The 18,483-nt window shown below is 41.1% G+C and overlaps 1 protein-coding gene across 1 annotated transcript; it reads left to right on the top strand.

Moving 5' to 3' along the window:
* Positions 1-13,358: 13,358 nt before the first annotated feature.
* Positions 13,359-16,080, top strand: LOC147634449 (protein STAY-GREEN, chloroplastic-like). The gene is made up of 5 exons (XM_086803514.1): positions 13,359-14,146; positions 14,705-14,878; positions 15,085-15,252; positions 15,365-15,416; positions 15,699-16,080. Exons 1-5 carry the CDS (start codon positions 13,871-13,873, stop codon positions 15,866-15,868), a joined length of 840 nt encoding a protein of 279 aa, XP_086659640.1. The 5' UTR covers positions 13,359-13,870; the 3' UTR covers positions 15,869-16,080.
* The last annotated feature ends 2,403 nt before the right edge of the window (positions 16,081-18,483 follow it).

Raw genomic sequence — 18,483 nt, 5'->3', positions numbered from 1 at the left:
CAGATTCACAAAAACCCTAATTCAGTCCCAACCCTTTTGGACTGAATTAAAAGGGACCATATGAGCTCTTAGTGCTTCCTTAGAGCTACCCAACGAGCCCTTAACCTCCGCATTTTGATATCTCTTTAGGGTAGAATTTAGAGTTTTTACAGAAATAGTAAACCCTAATTCAACCACAAGGGTTTGAAGGTCTTCTAGATCCAATTACATAAGCTTGTAGTACTCATCGAAGGCTTCGATTTGAGCTAAAAAGTTTTGCATTTGGATATCTCTAGCTCAAGTTGTACCCAAAATACCGTTTCAGCCTATAACCCTGTAAACCCTAAAACAGAGAATAGTAGCACACCTCATCTCTTACGGTTCTTTGCATAGTGGTCTAGTACACTTCATTAGCTCTCCAACAAGCTTTAGATCACTTCAATCGGACATACCTACCTCAATTTAGAGCCAAATTGCTGAAACCGAAGGTCTCCATGGGGCCGAAGCCAAAAGGGCGACCGAGGCGCAACACTTTGGCTTCCGACGAGGTAGAGGGTGAAGAGGGAATGATGGAACAAGGAATTTTGGATGCTCCGGAGGATACTCTTGGGCACACTTCAAGAGAAGGGGATACTTTTGGGCATACTTCAAGAGAAGGGAATGAGGAGTTGAATGTCGGAAGTGCCCATAAGCACACCACCCCACAATCTTCGCATACCATCCCCATCGATTCGATCATGCAAATGCTGATGGAAATGAATGCTAAGATGGACACAATGGCTACAAGGGTGGAAGTCAATGGTAGGCTTGACACTATGGCTACAAGGATGGAAGTTTTGGAAGAGAGGGTCGCTCGGCCAATGAGCCAACCTTCCTATGATAGTGGTCATGGTGCCTTACATGAAGGCAAGCAATTTGGGACAGCTTTTGAAGGCCATAGGGAAGGCAAGCTACCCGCCATAGGGACCATACCCAGGATACCACATGGGGCCACATGAGGCACAACCCAATCCACCCATGAGATAAGGACCTCCAATGGTCTATTATCCGCTTAGCCTTGATCCTCCACCCATCATCCCCCAACCAGCACCCACTCCAGCCAGGGCTAACAACAGAAATGTTAAGATTAGCCATGGAATTAGGGAGGGGGAGGCTACGGGCATCATGCCCCCAGCCCCGAATCAACATCACTAGGACCCAAACTAGAGCGGGACAAACTTGCAAACATCTCAAAGTTGATCACTAATTTTAGTGGGACTGGAGACCCCATCCCGCACTTAGAGATGTTCAACAAAATTTGTGAAGCCTTTGGCCATGTGGAAGATCAAGTTAAGGTGAATGCCTTTAGCCTTACCCTAGATGAGAAGGCCAACTAATGGTTTAGGTCCTTGAAAACCGAGGACAAGGCCACCTTCGAAGACTTGAAATAGGCCTTCAAGGTTGGATATTCTTACCAGGGAACTAGATGGAGTCCTGTTGAGTAGCTGCACAATGGTTTAGGTCCTTGAAAACCGAGGACAAGGTCACCTTCAAAGACTTGAAATAGGCCTTCAAGGTTGGATATTCTTACCAGGGAACCAGATGGAATCCTGTTGAGTAGCTGCACAATGTTAGACAAAAGGATGGTGTTGACCACATATTGGTCAACACATTCCTATGACAACTATGTCCGCGCGCACACTTATGTAATGGCCTCCCATGCTATATTGTAAATCTTGTCATTTGATGAGGGAAATTCCCTAAAGGTGCTCCTAAGTATTGACCTTCAAAGGGCATATAAAAGGATCTTGGTCAGTTGGCCAAACCATAGAGAAAAGCCTTGTAACTATGTTTTAGGTGCCTCGGGTCACTTACTCCTAGGCGGCCTAGTGGGAAAATACTTGGAACTATAAAAGCCAATTTCTCTAGTTTGTAACTCATTCTCCCATTTGTGCAATAGAAGTGGAGTGTTCTCTCCCTCTCCCTCTCTCTTGCAACTCTAATCTAGCATGTGTGGTGTGCTTAGGATTAGGATTTGGGAGTGATTAGTGCTAATCACTTGTTCCCTCTTGCTTCCTCCCCCCCCCCCCTCTCTCTCTCTCTCTCTCTCTTAAGTGATTAGGCTAACCAACAACGCGATCCTCTTCCACAAAGATCCCACACGATCTTCGCGAGAGATCTTGCATCACTCGTTAGATTAGAGTAACCACCTCGGTGTGACAACCAGTGCGGGAGGATGGCGGTGACAAGTAGCTACGGTGGAGCTCTTGAGCCATGCTCGGCGGATAGGCAACTTCCCACGACACGGTTAGGTAGGGTTTCCTTAGCATTTTTGGTGCCATTGTCGAGGAGCGCCATCCGCTCGCTACTTGTCTACACCATCATTGATTCGAATCCGACGGAGCCCCCACCCCCTCTATAATGCTTCACCGCCGAGATGTCATCCTATGCAAAGGCAGGCCCTTCTTCCCCCAGTGCTACACAAAACACAGTCAACACTCTTCGTTGGGCATACTTGGGCAGCTTCCATTCTAGTCAAGCTTATGCAGAAAGTGTAATGCGGCCCATGGCGATGTGCCAAAATTTCCTCTTGGATTCTCTCACATGGCAAGAGAGCTCATCACACAAATAACTGACTATATTTACCGTCAACAAGAGGTGGCCTAGATGTCCCAGAGAGAAATGCTACTAGCCAAGGCCCAAGAGCGAGTTCTGACACTGAGGATCTATACCAGAAAAACCTCCAGTACATGCAACCTGCAAAAGAAGTTTGATGAGCAGAAGGAGCAGTTAGGGAATGCCATTACCCACATCACTGAGCTCTAGTAGCAAGTTACTCAAGCCCATGTAGCAGCCACAAGGGTCCATCATGAGCTCACTATAATCGAGGGCCTACATCAAGATGCACAGAATCAGGCCCAGACTGTGGAGGACACCCTTGCCCGCACTCAAACAGATTTTGTCAAACATTGGGGGCTTACAGAAGCCACAACTCGTACTGGAAGAGCAACTCGAAGATGCTGAAGCCCGGGCAGCCTAGCCTCCTCCCATAACCTCTCCTACTTCCTCCAACACCTTAGAGAGAAAGGTGGACGACTTGATGGACATAGCTAACGGAACTCCCCATCTTGGCCCTTCCCCCATAAACTCCCTACCAGCTTATCGATCTCCAATTCCAAAGCATCCGTTCAAACCTTTTACAACATAACCTCTACATCGAGGAGCCGCTCTCCTACCAACACTTCACATACACCCTCACCAAACTCCCCATGGCCAATGTAACCTTGATCCCCCATTTCTACTTGTAGGGGTTTCTCTCTTTTCAGCACCCTTGCAACTTTTTTGAGCTCCCCCAGCACCCTCTCCATGCCATCATGATGAGCTAGAGCCATCTTGTTCGATTTGGCTTTCCCTCTGACCCTGAACACCCAACCAACCTAATCAACTTATCGGTCCCGGAAGGCTTATGCCCCCACCCCTACTCCTCAGAGATCTCCACAGGGGCACTCCATTATCTATAGACAATTGGGTGGCACATAATCAACAGTGCCTATCTTCCTCTTTAGAGGTGGACCCCCATACTCTGCAGATGGTTTGCTGGTTCTCTACCATAGGTGCTTTGAGAAGATCAAGGTGATGGCAACAACTGGCATCTGCCAGTTTGATGATACCATGGGAGTTCTCCTTTGACGAGATTGCTGCTGTTATTACATTCTTTCATGCCATGGGAGTTCTACTACTTTGGCAAGGTTGCTGCCTGCTGTTACATTCTTTCATGCCCACGGCCCCACAGATGCCGCTAGAGCTGGCCCTGCCTCGGATGACGACGACGAAGGAAATGATGGGCAGTAGGGAAGCTTGCCACCTCCACCCCCAAGACCCTCTTCACCCCGACCACCTCCTCCCCCACTCATCTCATCCTCCGCACCTTCCAATAACCAACCCCCACCATCATCAACAACCACCTTAGGCACCTCTACCCTTCCTCTTTTTCATGCACCATATTCTTCTCCCCGACCACCTCCTCCCCCACTTAGCTCATCCTCCGCACCTCCCAATAACCAACCCCAACCATCACCACCCACCTCAGGCACCTTTACCCTTCCTCTTTTTCATGCACCGTCGTCTTCTCCCCCCCTTCATTTTCCCATTCCACCCCCATCACCCACACCCCCCTCCCCACCTTCCTTATCCCTTTAGTTAGGACTGCATACCTGTTATGTGAGTGAACTTTCTTGAGAATTTAAGTATATTTATGTAATAAAAATTATAGTTAGAGATGAGAGTACATGAATATCTCTAAACAATTAGAGAAATATAAAGAAAATAAATTTATGATAAAAATAGCATGGCACTTGGGTGATTTCGAATATTCCATGTGTAGGACATATGAAATTAGGGATGGCTGGAACTAACCATGATATCCCTCCTGCTCGGGATAGCAACTGTACTCAGATGCATCATTTCAACTGGCCCGTGTTTGAAAGTAAGATTGGGTGAGGTTGGGATAGGTGGGACAAAACCGTTCACATATCCATTTAAGAATTGACAAATAGAGTATAACTATTATGAAAGAGAATGCTTATTTTATTGTAAAAATAAAAGAAAATTTAAATGATGTGAATGGTTGGTTAAATAAAGTCAACACAAACCTCCATTGTTGTGGTGTGATTGAAATTATCTGTCAAAACAATTTAACACTCCAAGAGATGTGAATCGTTATGCTTTCTTTGGATAGGGAATATAAAGTTCTTGAAGCTAATTTGTGAGAAACTTAACATCATAACAATGAAAGATAAATTGATTATGGATACAAGATAATAGATACTAACCTTGAGTGTTGAAAAGTTATCTGAGAGGATGTGAGATTATAAATAAACAATAGATAGAAATGACTTTTCAATACATTGAAATTTTAAATACAAATATAAATATGAATGACTAGCAACAATTCTAACAATCTTGATTTAATAAAATAAAAACTTGAATTGAACTATTTAATAATAACTCACTCTTATGAATGAAAAATAACAAAGTTCAAGACATAAAAGAAAGATAGATCAAATTAAACCGAACAAAATAAACTTGTACAAAATGTAAGTCATAATTTCATTGAGGTTTGTATAAATACCTTTATAAGATATTTATAGCAAGAATCTCTCAAATTTGAGGAAAGCAATCCTTAGTTTTGAAATGGCTCAAATCAACAAGTCTAAATATACGTGCTTACCTTAATGTTAAAGGAGATGATGATGAAAATATTAATTCCTATTTGAAGTTGAAATAAACTTGAATAATAAATATAAAACTTGGCAATCATAAGAATGAGTTAAGACTAGGAAGGTAGCACCTTACATAGATTCGATTGCAATGATGTTCTGCAAAATAGCAAAAGCACTATAGTCCAATTATTTAATAGGTTAGTCCATATCCCACATCTTTGATTTTCTTTCCCTAAGTACGTGAAAAGATCTTGTACTTGGACTGTAGCTCTGATACCACTGTTACACGACCTTTTCTCTAAGCACAAGATTTCAACAAATTTTACAAATTACTTTAAATAAGTTAACTACAAGTCAGTACATCAACCTTAGAAGAAGAATTAAACGAAGAACTTAAACAAAAAAATATTTATGAACACAAGACAAAAGCATTGGGTCCAATTCGCCCCCCCCCCATGTGTAAGACCCGCAGTCTCACATACGAGTATTTCAATGATTTATTAAGGTATGAAGTAATTTGATACAATCATACATCTTCTTATCAGAGGAGAAAAGAGAAGATAGAAAGAAAAGAGAGCTTCATCCAAGGAACCTGCAATCTTACAAACCATGAAACCATATAAGGAAAACAATAAGAGAACTAATACTCCATGTAGACATTTGCCTGTCTCAGCATGTCTTGGCTCCCTATATACAAGTACAGGTCTACAACTTGCAGCCGTTGTAGCTCTATGGTTTTTCGTCTCAGAATATAGTCGACTTGATACTTAAAATTACGAGAATAGGCCTAGTCTATAACTCAGGGCATGCCGTTTTGCTAAATTCAACCGTATGCAAAAATCGACCTACTTTTTGGGGATCTTTATCATAAATATGCTATTTTTATCATAAATTTATTTTCTTTATATTTCTCTAATTGTTTAGAGATATTCATGTACTCTCATCTCTAACTATAATTTTTATTGAATAAATCTAATTAAATTCTCAAGAAGTTCACTCACATAACAACACCGCATTCATGGATATACCCTCCACCCCCACTACTTCTCAACGCCAGCGCCTCGCCACACCACAAGACCCTCAACATCAACAACCCCTCCACCCCCGTTTTGCTGGCTCAGCAAACACCCACCCAAACCCTCAAAGAAGGGGAGATCCCGTCACCGTCACTAATTAATCCACTCAAAAGAGAGAAAATTAGACAAAAAGACTAAATTAGTGCTAATTCTTGCTAATTAGGGTGAACTAAGCATAGATTTGATTCAAGGCAAGTGTTTAGAACACTAATGCCACTCTAGTTAGTCTAATTGCAAGCAATTAGACTCAATTTTTTTAGTTTTTGCTCTCTTTAAGTCCACTAATCACACTAACCAGTAGGTTAGTGATAATTAGTAAAAATTAAGAGATAGTTTATGGTTTTTTTAGTTTTTGCTCTCTTTAAGTCCACTAATCACACTAACCAGTAGGTTAGTGATAATTAGTAAAAATTAAGAGATAGTTTATGGTTTTTTGGATTTTTTTGTTTGATTAGTGTTCTATCTAGCAATGCTAACCTACTTATGTAAAGGAATTAAGCAAAAAAAAGAAGCTAAAATTAATAAAAAGAGTCTAGGTTTAAGCAAAACCCTCTTGATTAGGCTCTCTAATCACCCAAATCACAAGTCTTTTTACTCAAACAAGTGATAATCCTACTCTAAACACAAAGCTATACATGAATCTTAACAAAAACATAAACTCTTCCGCAGATATCCCACACGATCTTTGTAAGAGAGCTTGCATCACCCGTTGGATTAGAGCAACCACCTTGGTGTGACAAACAACGAGTGCGGGAGGATGGCGGTGACGAGCGGCTATAGTGGAGCTCTTGAGCCATGCCGATGGATAGGCAACTTCCCACCATGACATGTTAGGGTAGGGTTTCCTTAACAAAGACTAGAAATAATGGCCCTAGACCATTCTTAAGTTATGGTTGGCCAAGTGTGAACACTAGCTATTTATATATAGGTCAATTTTTACTTCAGAATTGGACATTCATTCCTTTACAATAGAATAGTACGTGTGAGCTCTTCCTTTTGTCTAGCTTATGGTTTGTTGGATCCTTGCATAAACTTATACTTGCAACTTGATAGTTGTTTGCATCATGGACATTTTTGAGTATAGGCTTCTCCCTCTCATGAGCTTCATTTTACCCACCTCTTGTGAGTGAGAATCACTGTGAAGGTAACCCTCTTCTTGCCTTCATCTAGGTGGACAAAGTTCTTTCTTCACTCCCATAGACATGGAAGCTCTCCAATGTAAATGAGGAGAGGATGCAAAAAACAGGTTAGCACACCCACATGAGAAGTTTCATTTTACCTCTCTACAAAAAGGTATCCAATGGAATATGTTTTGCCAAAGGCAAGGTAAGATCTAGTCTTGAAAACATTTTGTGCTACCCTCTAGGTCTTAGCCTCTGATTTTCATCTATTCTTAGTTACTGGGTTTATCAAATAACCTAGAATTTTCTTCAGTCCCATAGCCATGAAAGATCTTTGATATGACAATGGGGAGAGGATGAAAAATATGGGCTAGTGTATCCACATAAGAAGTTTAATTTTATGGCTCTATGGTGTAAAGTACCCAATGGCACCTGTTTTGAAAAAGGTAAGGTAAGATCCAGTATTAAACCATTCCGTGGCACCCTGGCCTCAATTTCTCATTCACATGTGGTCTCCATGCCACATGCTTGGCCAGGAGGGCGAAACAATCTTTGAAGAGCCCTCATCTAGTGGGGCCTCTCCCTACATGCACCCCCTAGCGTGGATAGACGCCCCAAGCACATTCACATACCCTCTTCTCTATCCACCATGGATCTATTCCCACCCCCCACCCTTGCAACACCTCCCCTTATGCCACAACTTGACATTCTAAGCTTAGCACAAGCTCTAGGAAGGGGAGTGTCACTTGTATACCCACAAACATCACATACAAAACCTATGTGGGCAAAAATTTTCAAACTTTTGCCAAACTTCTACGGAGTTGGAGACCTCGTATTCCACATCGAGGTCTTTAACCAAATCTGTTAGGCATTTTAAATTTTCGACGATGCAACCAAAGTCCATCTACTTGGACAGCCGCCTTGAAGGCAAGGCAAGGCCATGAAATGGATCCAATCCTTGGACCCTCGCCACAGAAGCGCTTTCAAAGCAATGAGAGATGCCTTCATTCTTGGATTTGCACCCTACAAGCCTAAATGGAGCCTCGTCATCCGACTATTCCAATTAGAACAAAAACCAAAGGAAACATTACGTGACTACATGGACTGTTTCCTCTTGGGCTTACACAATCCAAGGCTTCACGACCACATGTTGGTCAAGGACCCCTCCACCTTTGATCATGCTTGCAAATGGGCAATCTTTCTTGATGACAACATGCAAGAAAGCTATTCCATGCAATTGGCCACCGTGCCAATGCCACCCCATAGCTCATTTGTAACATTACCTTCCTCTCCTCCGTCGAGGGCCCCAATCCTGAATCAAAAATTGTATGAATGTCAAGAGAAAAGATTGAACACTTACTTGTGTCTCCCACCTTTGGTGAATACCTCAATGCTCCTATTGACCTCCATAGCTCCATTGAATACAATCAATCAAACAAATGACAACTCAAACAATAAGCAATCAACTAGTGGATTTACACTCCAACTGGGTCGAATGACAACTCTAGCAACTAGTGGATTTACACTCCAACTGGGTCGAATGACAACTCTAGCAAATGAAATATGTGGAGGACCCTTAGATAAGTGCTATCCCCCAGGACTAAACTTGTTAAGCTAAACATACAACCTTGCACACAAGAGAGGAAAATAAGAAGAGAAATAACCATGCAAGGGTCGAGTCGGAGATGTGCACTTAGCCAACCCTAATGAGGGTTAACTCCCCTTTGTGAGGCCACTAGGGGCTCACTCCACCACCACCTGTGTCACCCAAGTGGAGATTTAAGAGCTAGAAGGATAGCAAAGAAGGAGGGAGCTATGGAAAGCTTAACCTTCACTCTATGCCACATGCATGCAAGAGGGACCTTGGTAGAGAGACAAGAGAGGGGAGAGGAGAGGAGAAGCTAGATCATCACCATCCCCAACATGCATACACCACAACAATCAAGCATGCAAACATCAACAATACAAGCAAGCATTCACAAAGTGTGTGTGTGTGTGTGTGTGTGTGTGTGAGAGAGAGAGAGAGAGAGAGAGAGAGAGAGAGAGAGAGAACTCAAATGAGACTAATGGGATTGCCCCTTTTCATATTCCATAAAATGTCTTATATACAAGAGCTCTCATTTTACAATGGTTGGCTGCCCGTTTACAATTTGGGGGCCAAAACTAGCTTCCTAGCTTTATATACATCTCTTTCCTATGACCATCATTACACAAGCCGTAAGCTCAATCATCCCATATCTCTTTTATCAATTAGCGCTTTGTGCGGTTACAAAAAGATAAGTTACAAGAAGCGTAGCCACACTTAAAAAATAATGTTAACCGGAGTGGTTAACAATGAGGAGGTTTATGTATCTCAGCCTCATGCTTTTGTTGAGAAGGGGTAGGAATATAAAGTATGCAGGCTGAGAAGAGCTTTATAAGGCCTTAAGAAGGCTCCCATAGCATGCTATGAGAAGATAATCACATACTTGTTTGCAAATGGTTTTTGCAACAATCCAATTGAGAAGATAAACACATACTTGTTTGCAAATGGTTTTTGTTGAGAAGGGGTAGGAATATAAAGTATGCAGGTTGAGAAGAGCTTTATAAGGCCTTAAGAAGGCTCCCATAGCATGCTATGAGAAGATAAACACATACTTGTTTGCAAATGGTTTTTGCAACAATCCAATTGAGAGTACCCTATGTGTAAAGAGTAAAGAATATTTTTGGTCATTGTTATATACATTGATGACATGTTATATACATTGATGACATGTTGTTCATAGGTCCTAATGAGGAGAAGATTTTAGCCTTCAAGGCTAAATTACATGTGTCATTTGAGATGACAGATTTGGACTCATTGCATTATTATTTGGGCATAGAGTTTATGCAACATAATGATAGTATTGTGATGTTGCAATCAAAGTACATACGGAGGCTACTTACATGACTTGGTCTTGAAGATTGTAAGAATGTTGCTATACAATAGTAGACACATGTGCTAGGCTTGGTGTCTCCAAGATGCATGTGAACCATTTGATGCATCACTTTATTAGTAGGGTATTGGGTGCCTCATCTATCTATGTAAGATGAGGCCAGACATTCAGTTCGGGGTCTCCCAGTTCAGCAGGTTTATGTATAGTCTTGAAAGTAAGCATTGGTAGGCTGCCAAGCAAGTATTATGATACTTATTGGGCACTCAAACCCTTAGTTTATTCTATGCTAAGGGGTTGATGTTCAGCTACATTATTTCAGTGTTTCGGATTGGACTAGATGTTATGACACGCAAGTGTCCACTAGTGGCTTTTACTTTCAACTTGGTGATTTATATATATCATGGCTTATCCACAAGAAGAAGCCAGCAATGGCCGCTTTGAGCTGTGAAGCTAAGTACATGGCATCTTTTACAACAACTGTGGAGTGTGTATGGATGAGCCACCTTTTCGCACTGACAGCCAAAGTGCATTAGTCCTCTTACAAGGAACCCAATGTTTCATGCTCGCACAAAGCACATTGAGGTGCTTTATCATTATGTCAGGGAGAGGCTCTGTCACAAGATAAGTTTGAAGATTTTTGCAAAGCTTTAGGCTTATTTCCATTTGGGGATTGATCAACCACATGATCCCTATACATGTTCACATAATCACTACAGGGATTTGTAGCATTTATATGGTAGTGATGATAATCCCTTCTTTAATTTGCTTCTTCCATTTCCCTTCCCTAAAAGCCTTGGCAATAATCCCAATAACTTGATTCTTAAGCTTCTCCCAAAACTCAATGAAGAATTCCATTGATAGTCCATCCCACCCTAGAGTTTTATAGGTAGCCATACATTCCTCTTGTTCAATAGGTCTTTCAACCCACCTAGCTTAGTTGGAGGACACCCTTTGGCTTACCCCTTCTATTATTATTATTTCAACCTCAAACCTAGCATGTGAGATATCTTCATGCATACTCAAAATATTGCCCAAATGGCTTAACCATTTCTGAGCCATATCCTTGGGATTTCCATGTGAATGGCCCCATCTGAGCCATATCCTTGGGATTTCTGAGCCATATCCTTGGGATTTCCATTTCTGAGCCATATCCTTGGGATTTCCATGTGAATGGCCCCATCTGAGTCTTTTGCAAGACCAATAGAGTCCCTCACTTGCTTATCCTTTAGAGATCTGAAGAAGAACTTAGAGGGGTAGTGTGAGGTAGAAAATGTCAATTTTCTAGAGAGAATCCTTCTCTCTAAGCATCATTGGAATCCTGGATTTGCATCTTCCTTTTCCATTCCTCTAACTTGAGCCACTCTTCCTTATTCAAGGCTCCCTCCTATATTTTTTTTCATTAACAAGTCTCATCTCTTTCTCACCTCATGTTGATTTCCCCTTCTCTCCTTAGCCCTTTTTTTTTCTTTCTAAATTGTCTTATCACATCTTGCATATCCTAGGCAAAAGCAGATCATTGCTCTTGCCATCCTCCTCTACTTTCCAGTTTCTAAATGTCTTTATTTGTAAGCTCATCAAATAGTTGATCCTTCATAAGCAAAGAGTTGTTGGCCATCAACAACCTTTTGGGGAATGCCTTTCTCACAACCAATGTCTTCCCAATCCCATCTAAGAGAGAAAGAGAGCACAGAACAGGTATCCACCCAGACTTTGAGAGTGTAAGGAATGTTGGAGGCCTAGTCACCAAAGTACACTCTATCAAGCCTAGTTGAGGTCTCCTTATAGAGTGAAGGCTAAAATAGGTATGGCCTTTCTCATCTCTCTAGTATCCAAGTTTCCATCAGTCAAGGAGGCCTCCCCTAATAACTAACTCCTCTGAGGCTTTTTTTTTTTCACAGTTAGTTAAAGAATACCTTCACCCCCCCTCTTTTCTGTCTCTCTTGTCCTCCTCCACCTTGCTAGTATGTGTCTACATGTATACTTCCATCTATATGTATAGAGTGTGTCTACATGTATACTTCCATCCACATGTATAGTATGTATGAAAACCATGTATGTTTACTTACATTGTTTATACTTAGTATGATCTCTATATGTACCAATGCATATATCTTACTTGGTTACTCTAACTGATCTCAGTTTGTAATCATGTGTGAATCTTGCCTAGTTTGATGCATCGTTCTGTACTACTATGTATTCATACTATTGTTATCTTATCCGGTTTTGTCGTTGCATGCATGCTATGTCGAGAGTTTGTATGTTATCCTTTTTCATGTTTGAAGGCTTACATCTGTTTGGTTTTTGGGATGTAAGGAGGGTGAAGCTGTACGCTATTAATGAAAGATGTATGCAATATGGTTTTAGTGAGCAAAAGGCAATGATTCCATAACAACAGAAAAGTTGAAAGAGAACGAATACTCTATACATTGCAAATTGGCATGTTTAAGAGTGAAGCATAAAAGTTAGGCTGTGGATTATTCTAATATGTTTTTTTAATGTGGTTCTATAAAATCGATCCTTCTCATATGGGTGATATAGCTATGTAATGAAATAAAAAAACATTTTCTCTTGCATTACCCCTTTCTGTGATGTGTTGAAACCCACACCCCCCTTCCTTTGTCTCTGTTATGTGTGTGTGAGTTTTTCCTCGAGTTACTTTGAGAGTTGGTACCACTAAAGCACTAAAAATAGGATGCATAGTGTTGGTTGTCTTGACAATTTCTGTAAAAGACTAGGTGTTCCTTTCGTGCTATCATTACATGATAACCTACCATGCTAGTGGAGTGGTCTTTTGCATCGAGGCTATGCTTCTATTTTGGTTAACTCAGTTTGAAAAATATCCACACGTGTCAAAAATAAATTTTTACTAACGAGTAAAAAAAAGGATGACCTTGAGGCTCAATCAGTTTTTATGCAAAGATTAACCGGTTTTATAAGTAAAATTTCAAAATTTTAACCCTTGAAATTTAAGGCTAGGCCAAATTGCTACCGTTTTTCTCGATTAGTTAGTTTTAGGAACGCGCGGCAATACCAAATATATATATTCATACTTGGAAAATTGGAAATGGAAATGAGGAGGTGTGTCAGAAGCAGGTTTGTGGATATGGTTCTCTTTTGTTTCTCTTTCTCTCCGCCACGAATAATAGTAGTAACCCCACGATAGCATAGGTAGTGAGCAGTGCGAATAATAGTAGTAACCCCACGATAGCAGAGGTAGTGAGCAGTGTTGTGGATCGTGCGCAGCCACCATCATCGTCCTGAATGGACTGTATGTAGTGTCAGAAGCAGGTTTGTGGATATGGTTCTCTTTTGTTTCTCTTTCTCTCCGCCACGAATAATAATTGTAACCCCACTATAGCATAGGTAGTGAGCACTGTTGTGGATCGTGCGCAGCCAGCATCATCTTCCTGAATGGACTGTATGTACGGGTTGATGGTTGGGAGCGCAGGCGCCATCGTTTCATACAATGCCCTCTCCCCTCGACGCCGCGATGGACGGCCGCCTCTTATCTTCTTAGCCGGACCTGTCTTACAGATCCGAAATGGGGCCTCTTTCTAGCTCACTCTAGTGTGAGCCCCATGGTCTTCTTGATGGCCCATATGAAAGTTTCCCCATCGACGCCCATTACCACTACTACTACTGAGAAACAGGCCCTCTTCCCTCTTCAGCATGCTCCTGCTACTACTACCACTGGGAGCTTCAAAAAACTGAGAAAGAAGGCTTTACTAACCCTCCGCTCGCAGCTCAAATGCTACAGTTTTAATGAACATGGGCTGCTTTCGGGCAGAAGCTCCCTCACAGCAACACAGGACACGGACCAAAGCTTGCAATCGGGACTACTCCTGCCCAATCTGGTATGTTCCCGTTCAATCCCACAATGTGGGTCCTCTGTGTGTGTGACACACAGAGAGAGAGAGAGAGAGAGAGAGAGAGAGAGAGAGAGAGAGAGAGATTTTCCTTAGGTAGGTCCATCGTAGTGGACTATTTTCATTTTCCTGAGTGGGCGGTCTAGGGCCTTTTCAATAAATTGGTTGTGTGGGTTTGATCTGGGCTTCATCCACCTGCCTCAATCAGGTAATGTGGGGTTATTGTGGTTATTTTCTGTATTCAGCTATGCCCATCTTGTATGTGGGCACATGCCATTGCTTGCTTTCTTTAATTGTTTTGATTATTGGTGATAATGGACATTTAATCTCTTCATCTTTTTGCTTAGTAAGGTCTGGTATGTGGACACTCCTTTGCTTTTTTTTCTTTTTTCTTTTGTTTGGTAGTGTGGGTTTATCTGATTTGTTTAAATTTAAGTATGAAGTTGGCCGCTCGCATATTTTCATATACACTGTTTATATATGTCTAATTGATGAAGTTGCTTTTATAAAGCTTATACCATCAGCTTGTGGGGTCTTCATTTTCAGGTTGCAAAGGTTTTTGGGCCTGCCATATTTGAAGCCTCCAAGCTTGATGTAATGTTTTTGGGGGTGAATGTAGATGGACATCCGGACCATCTTCCTAGAATCTACACTCTAACGCATTGTGACATTACTGCCATGCTCACTCTCACAATCTCTCAAAGCATCAATAAAGCGCAGGTGCAACATATTTGCCTTGATTGTGGAGTAAAGTGCATGAGCGCATGTGCATGTAAATTATGCACAATAAGTCACATTTGATTCAAGTAGATCACTAAGAATGTGGTGCAATTTTTCCCAAACCCATAATTGTGCACTAATTTGGTGCCAAATTGTGCGTGAATTTTGGTGCCAGCTGGCTTACAGAGTTTGTTACAGTTTTGCAGTTGCAAGGGTGGTACAAGAGGCTCCAAAGAGATGATGTGGTCGGAATGTGGAGGAAATGCCAAGGGTCCATGTCTCTCCATGTGCATTGCCACATCAGTGGTGGCCATTGGTTTCTAGATGCCTTTGCAAGACTGAGATTCCACATCTTCAAGAGGGAGCTCCCAGTGGTGTGTGCGCAATAAATTCATGATTTCTTCTCCCTATGAAGTAATTCTTTTAAAAAGAAGTAACGAGAAAAGAAGTATGAAGCAAATTAGGGAGAAATTTCTCTTTTTTCAGGTACTAAAAGCATTCAGGCATGGAGATCAAGCCCTTTTCATGAAGCACCCAGGTACATTTTGGATTACATTATGACTTAGCCTTTGCATCATCTACTTTTATTTTTTCTTCTCTTCTTTGGGGAGAGTTGAGACCTAAGGATAAAAGGAACACTAATTCAATTAGTGATTTATTTCTTTTTTTCTTAATCCCTTCCAGCTCCAAGCTTTTTGTTGTTAAACCCTAGGGCTCCATGCCTTTTTTTTTAATTTTTTTGGGGGGTAAATTCCTAGGGTTTCAAGCCTACACTAAGCCTTATGATGATTGTGCTGGTCATAATTTGTGTGCCAATCAGAGCTAGAGAAGGCGCCGGTATGGGTGTATTTCCATTCAAATGTAAAGGAGTTTGATAGAGTGGAGTACTGGGGGCCATTAGGGTTGGGAGGACAACAAGTGGGTGAAGAAGCCATTGACAAGGAACCTATTCAATGCGGAATACCATGTGATTGCTGCTTTCCAAGGTAAAGGCGTGTGGGTTGGCAACATTAGGAACAACCAAGGTACAATGCCATGGTTAAAAAAGGGTGCCCCATGTAAAGCAACTCTGCAACCCTTAAATCACTTACATCTGCTCTCTTTCATGATAATAGTTTTGTAAAACAGTTCTATGGGTGTTCTCCACCTTGGAAGAGCACATGGTGTTGGTACTCTTAACATGTATTTATTTGGAGCCATCTCTTTGTTGTTGTCCGCCTTTTTTATGTAGGGCATAGTGTGAGCACCTTGTATGTAGAGTGAGTTTCTGTGTGTTATCCATCTCACCGTGACCACTGCTCGGTGTGCACGGTGCAGTGAGGCTTGGAAGTAGTGCTCTCTTTTAGTGATTCTGCAAAACATATATTTGATGAGATGGCTGCCTATGTTATGTGTAGCTATATCAATCAGAGCAGGGTTGTTTCCGTACCGCGTACGATGTCTTATCGTACGGAATATTGCATGGCACGGCACGATACCGTACGTACTCGTACGGATTTTTCAAGAAAAAAATATTTGTTTTTTCAAAAATTGTTTTTTTCAAAAATATTTTTTTCCCCAATTTTTTTTTTTGGGGAGGTAATGGTTTTTTTTTTCTTGGCTTATCTATGGCTGTTCGAGCTTCCTCTGTACTATGATGCTTCCCTCCTTTCTAAAATACTCCATATCTGGACTTGGAAATACCTAAGTTTATAAGTATTTTTTTAAAACACCATATTTTACTGTACGATAAGAAAAAATTTATGTATTGTATTTTCTCATACGGTATCATATCGTATGAACAGTACGGTATCGTACTTGACAACTATGATTCAGAGTTCTAAGCATGTGCCAATTTCGCCTTAGCACTCTGCATGCTGGGTGGGTACATCCTTGAATAAACCCTTGTACCCCATATCTTGGGTGTGTTTTTAGGATAAATCATAGCTAGCTACCTGCAAGCCAAATATGATTGATACATGTACCTAAGTGGAGGGGATGGGACTTGAACCTTGAATCTCTTGGTTAGGCACGGACTAACTCAAGTCCACTTGTTGGCCTGCCATAGGCAAGTCTTAGCTTAGCACTTTGTGCTAGTTCATAGCCCAAGTTTCTTGAATCCCAACTTTTGTTGCCTCTCACTTTCATTTCTACAATGAACGTAAGTGCTACTTCTTCGCTCATATGTAACTATAAATACCTCCCTTCCTCTTTTTTTTCCTGTTTTGGAAAGGATGTAATTGAGCTAAAAGCTACACCACTCACATCCACAACCTTGCAGTGTCCATGTTCGAACTCACGACCTCTTGGTTAGGGTGGAAGGATGTAACCGAGCTAAAAGCTACACCACTCACACCCACAACCCTGCAGTGTCCATGCTCAAACTCCCGACCTCTTGGTTAGGGTGGGTAGTGATGAGCTGAGCCACTCAAGCAAGTGATTGTAGTAACCCAGTGATTCCCAAACTAACTTTACATAAATTATCTTGTTTTTGCTAGTATATATTTGATGAGAGAGTTGGCAGACTAGTTATGTGTTTCTTGAATTATTATTTGGTATTGCTAATTTGGTGGTTGCTTTATTTTGTACTAAGCTTGCTTGACGAGTAATAATTTGTACAACATCTTGTGTATATGTTTATATTTCTTAAGTCTAATTTTAATGAAGTTTTGAGAAATTTGATGTGTAGTTTCTACAATTTGCATGTTGTGGTTGGTGGGATAAGGAGGTGATGGAAATGGGATGATATAGTAGGGGACTTACCAAAAAAAATCTAGATTTTGTTGAAGAATGGTATTTATTGTTTATGTTTCAATTTTTTGTATAAAATGAAAGAAGTCATTATCTTGCACCTTGTATGAGGAAATATGACCATGAGTCCACTATGGGTAATTTTATAAGGGTTAAACTAAGAGGGATTTCATATGGGGTTACTATTTTGAGTGTCACAGAAGGGGTTTAAGACTAGGTGCGAATGGCGTGAAGTGTTTTAGTAGAAGTCATTAACATAAATTGGGGTTAAGAAATGGGACTAGCTTTGGACCAAAGATAACGGCAAGAAAGTGTTACCATATCAAAATTAAGTATGCTAGTTCAAATAGTAATAATCCTTGTGGATGATGGCACGAAATCAAGTTTTGGCGATGCTTTCTAATGGATTTGTGCTAATTGTAAACACAACATCGTCTTATTGATTCACATGATAGAAGACCTAAGGATTGCAAAATAAAAAGGAATATGAAAATTTTATTAAATAAAGAGTTTGCAAATGCTCTATGTCACAAATACATAGACTAAGAGTCACCACCTTAGACCAAACAGTGAAAGGGCATAAGGGAAAACCATCTTCTTGTATAAAATAAAGTTGGCCATGAGTGGATATGCCTTAAGATATTAATTGTATGGTTCTCCTTATAAGGAAGGTGGCTATGGTTAATAGTAGGAAGGGTGCATGAATTCACGCACGTGTGTGTGAGTGAGTACATGTGCATATGTGCACATACGATATGGGTGTGCATGCATGTGCATGTGTGTATGGTGCACATACATGTGCATATATGTGTTTTTGAGGGAGAGACATTTAATGCTAGATTCTCTTAACCTTGGTTTTAGACAGCTTGGTGGAG

This window comes from Cibotium barometz, chromosome 10 (assembly GCF_041138505.1).
Source record: "Cibotium barometz isolate CiBa-2024 chromosome 10, ASM4113850v1, whole genome shotgun sequence".
In the NCBI taxonomy this organism is placed as follows: domain Eukaryota; kingdom Viridiplantae; phylum Streptophyta; class Polypodiopsida; order Cyatheales; family Cibotiaceae; genus Cibotium; species Cibotium barometz.
The sequence above is the reverse complement of the archived record's forward strand: the minus strand, read 5'-3'. Positions and strand labels throughout refer to the sequence as shown.

Bases quoted from the DNA above. Each gene is read 5' to 3' on its own strand.
- LOC147634449 (XM_086803514.1), top strand. From the start codon at position 13,871: ATGGTCTTCTTGATGGCCCATATGAAAGTTTCCCCATCGACGCCCATT. The intron at 14,147-14,704 runs GTATGTTCCCGT...CTTCATTTTCAG, and splicing joins GACTACTCCTGCCCAATCTG to GTTGCAAAGGTTTTTGGGCC. The intron at 15,253-15,364 runs GTGTGTGCGCAA...CTCTTTTTTCAG, and splicing joins TCAAGAGGGAGCTCCCAGTG to GTACTAAAAGCATTCAGGCA.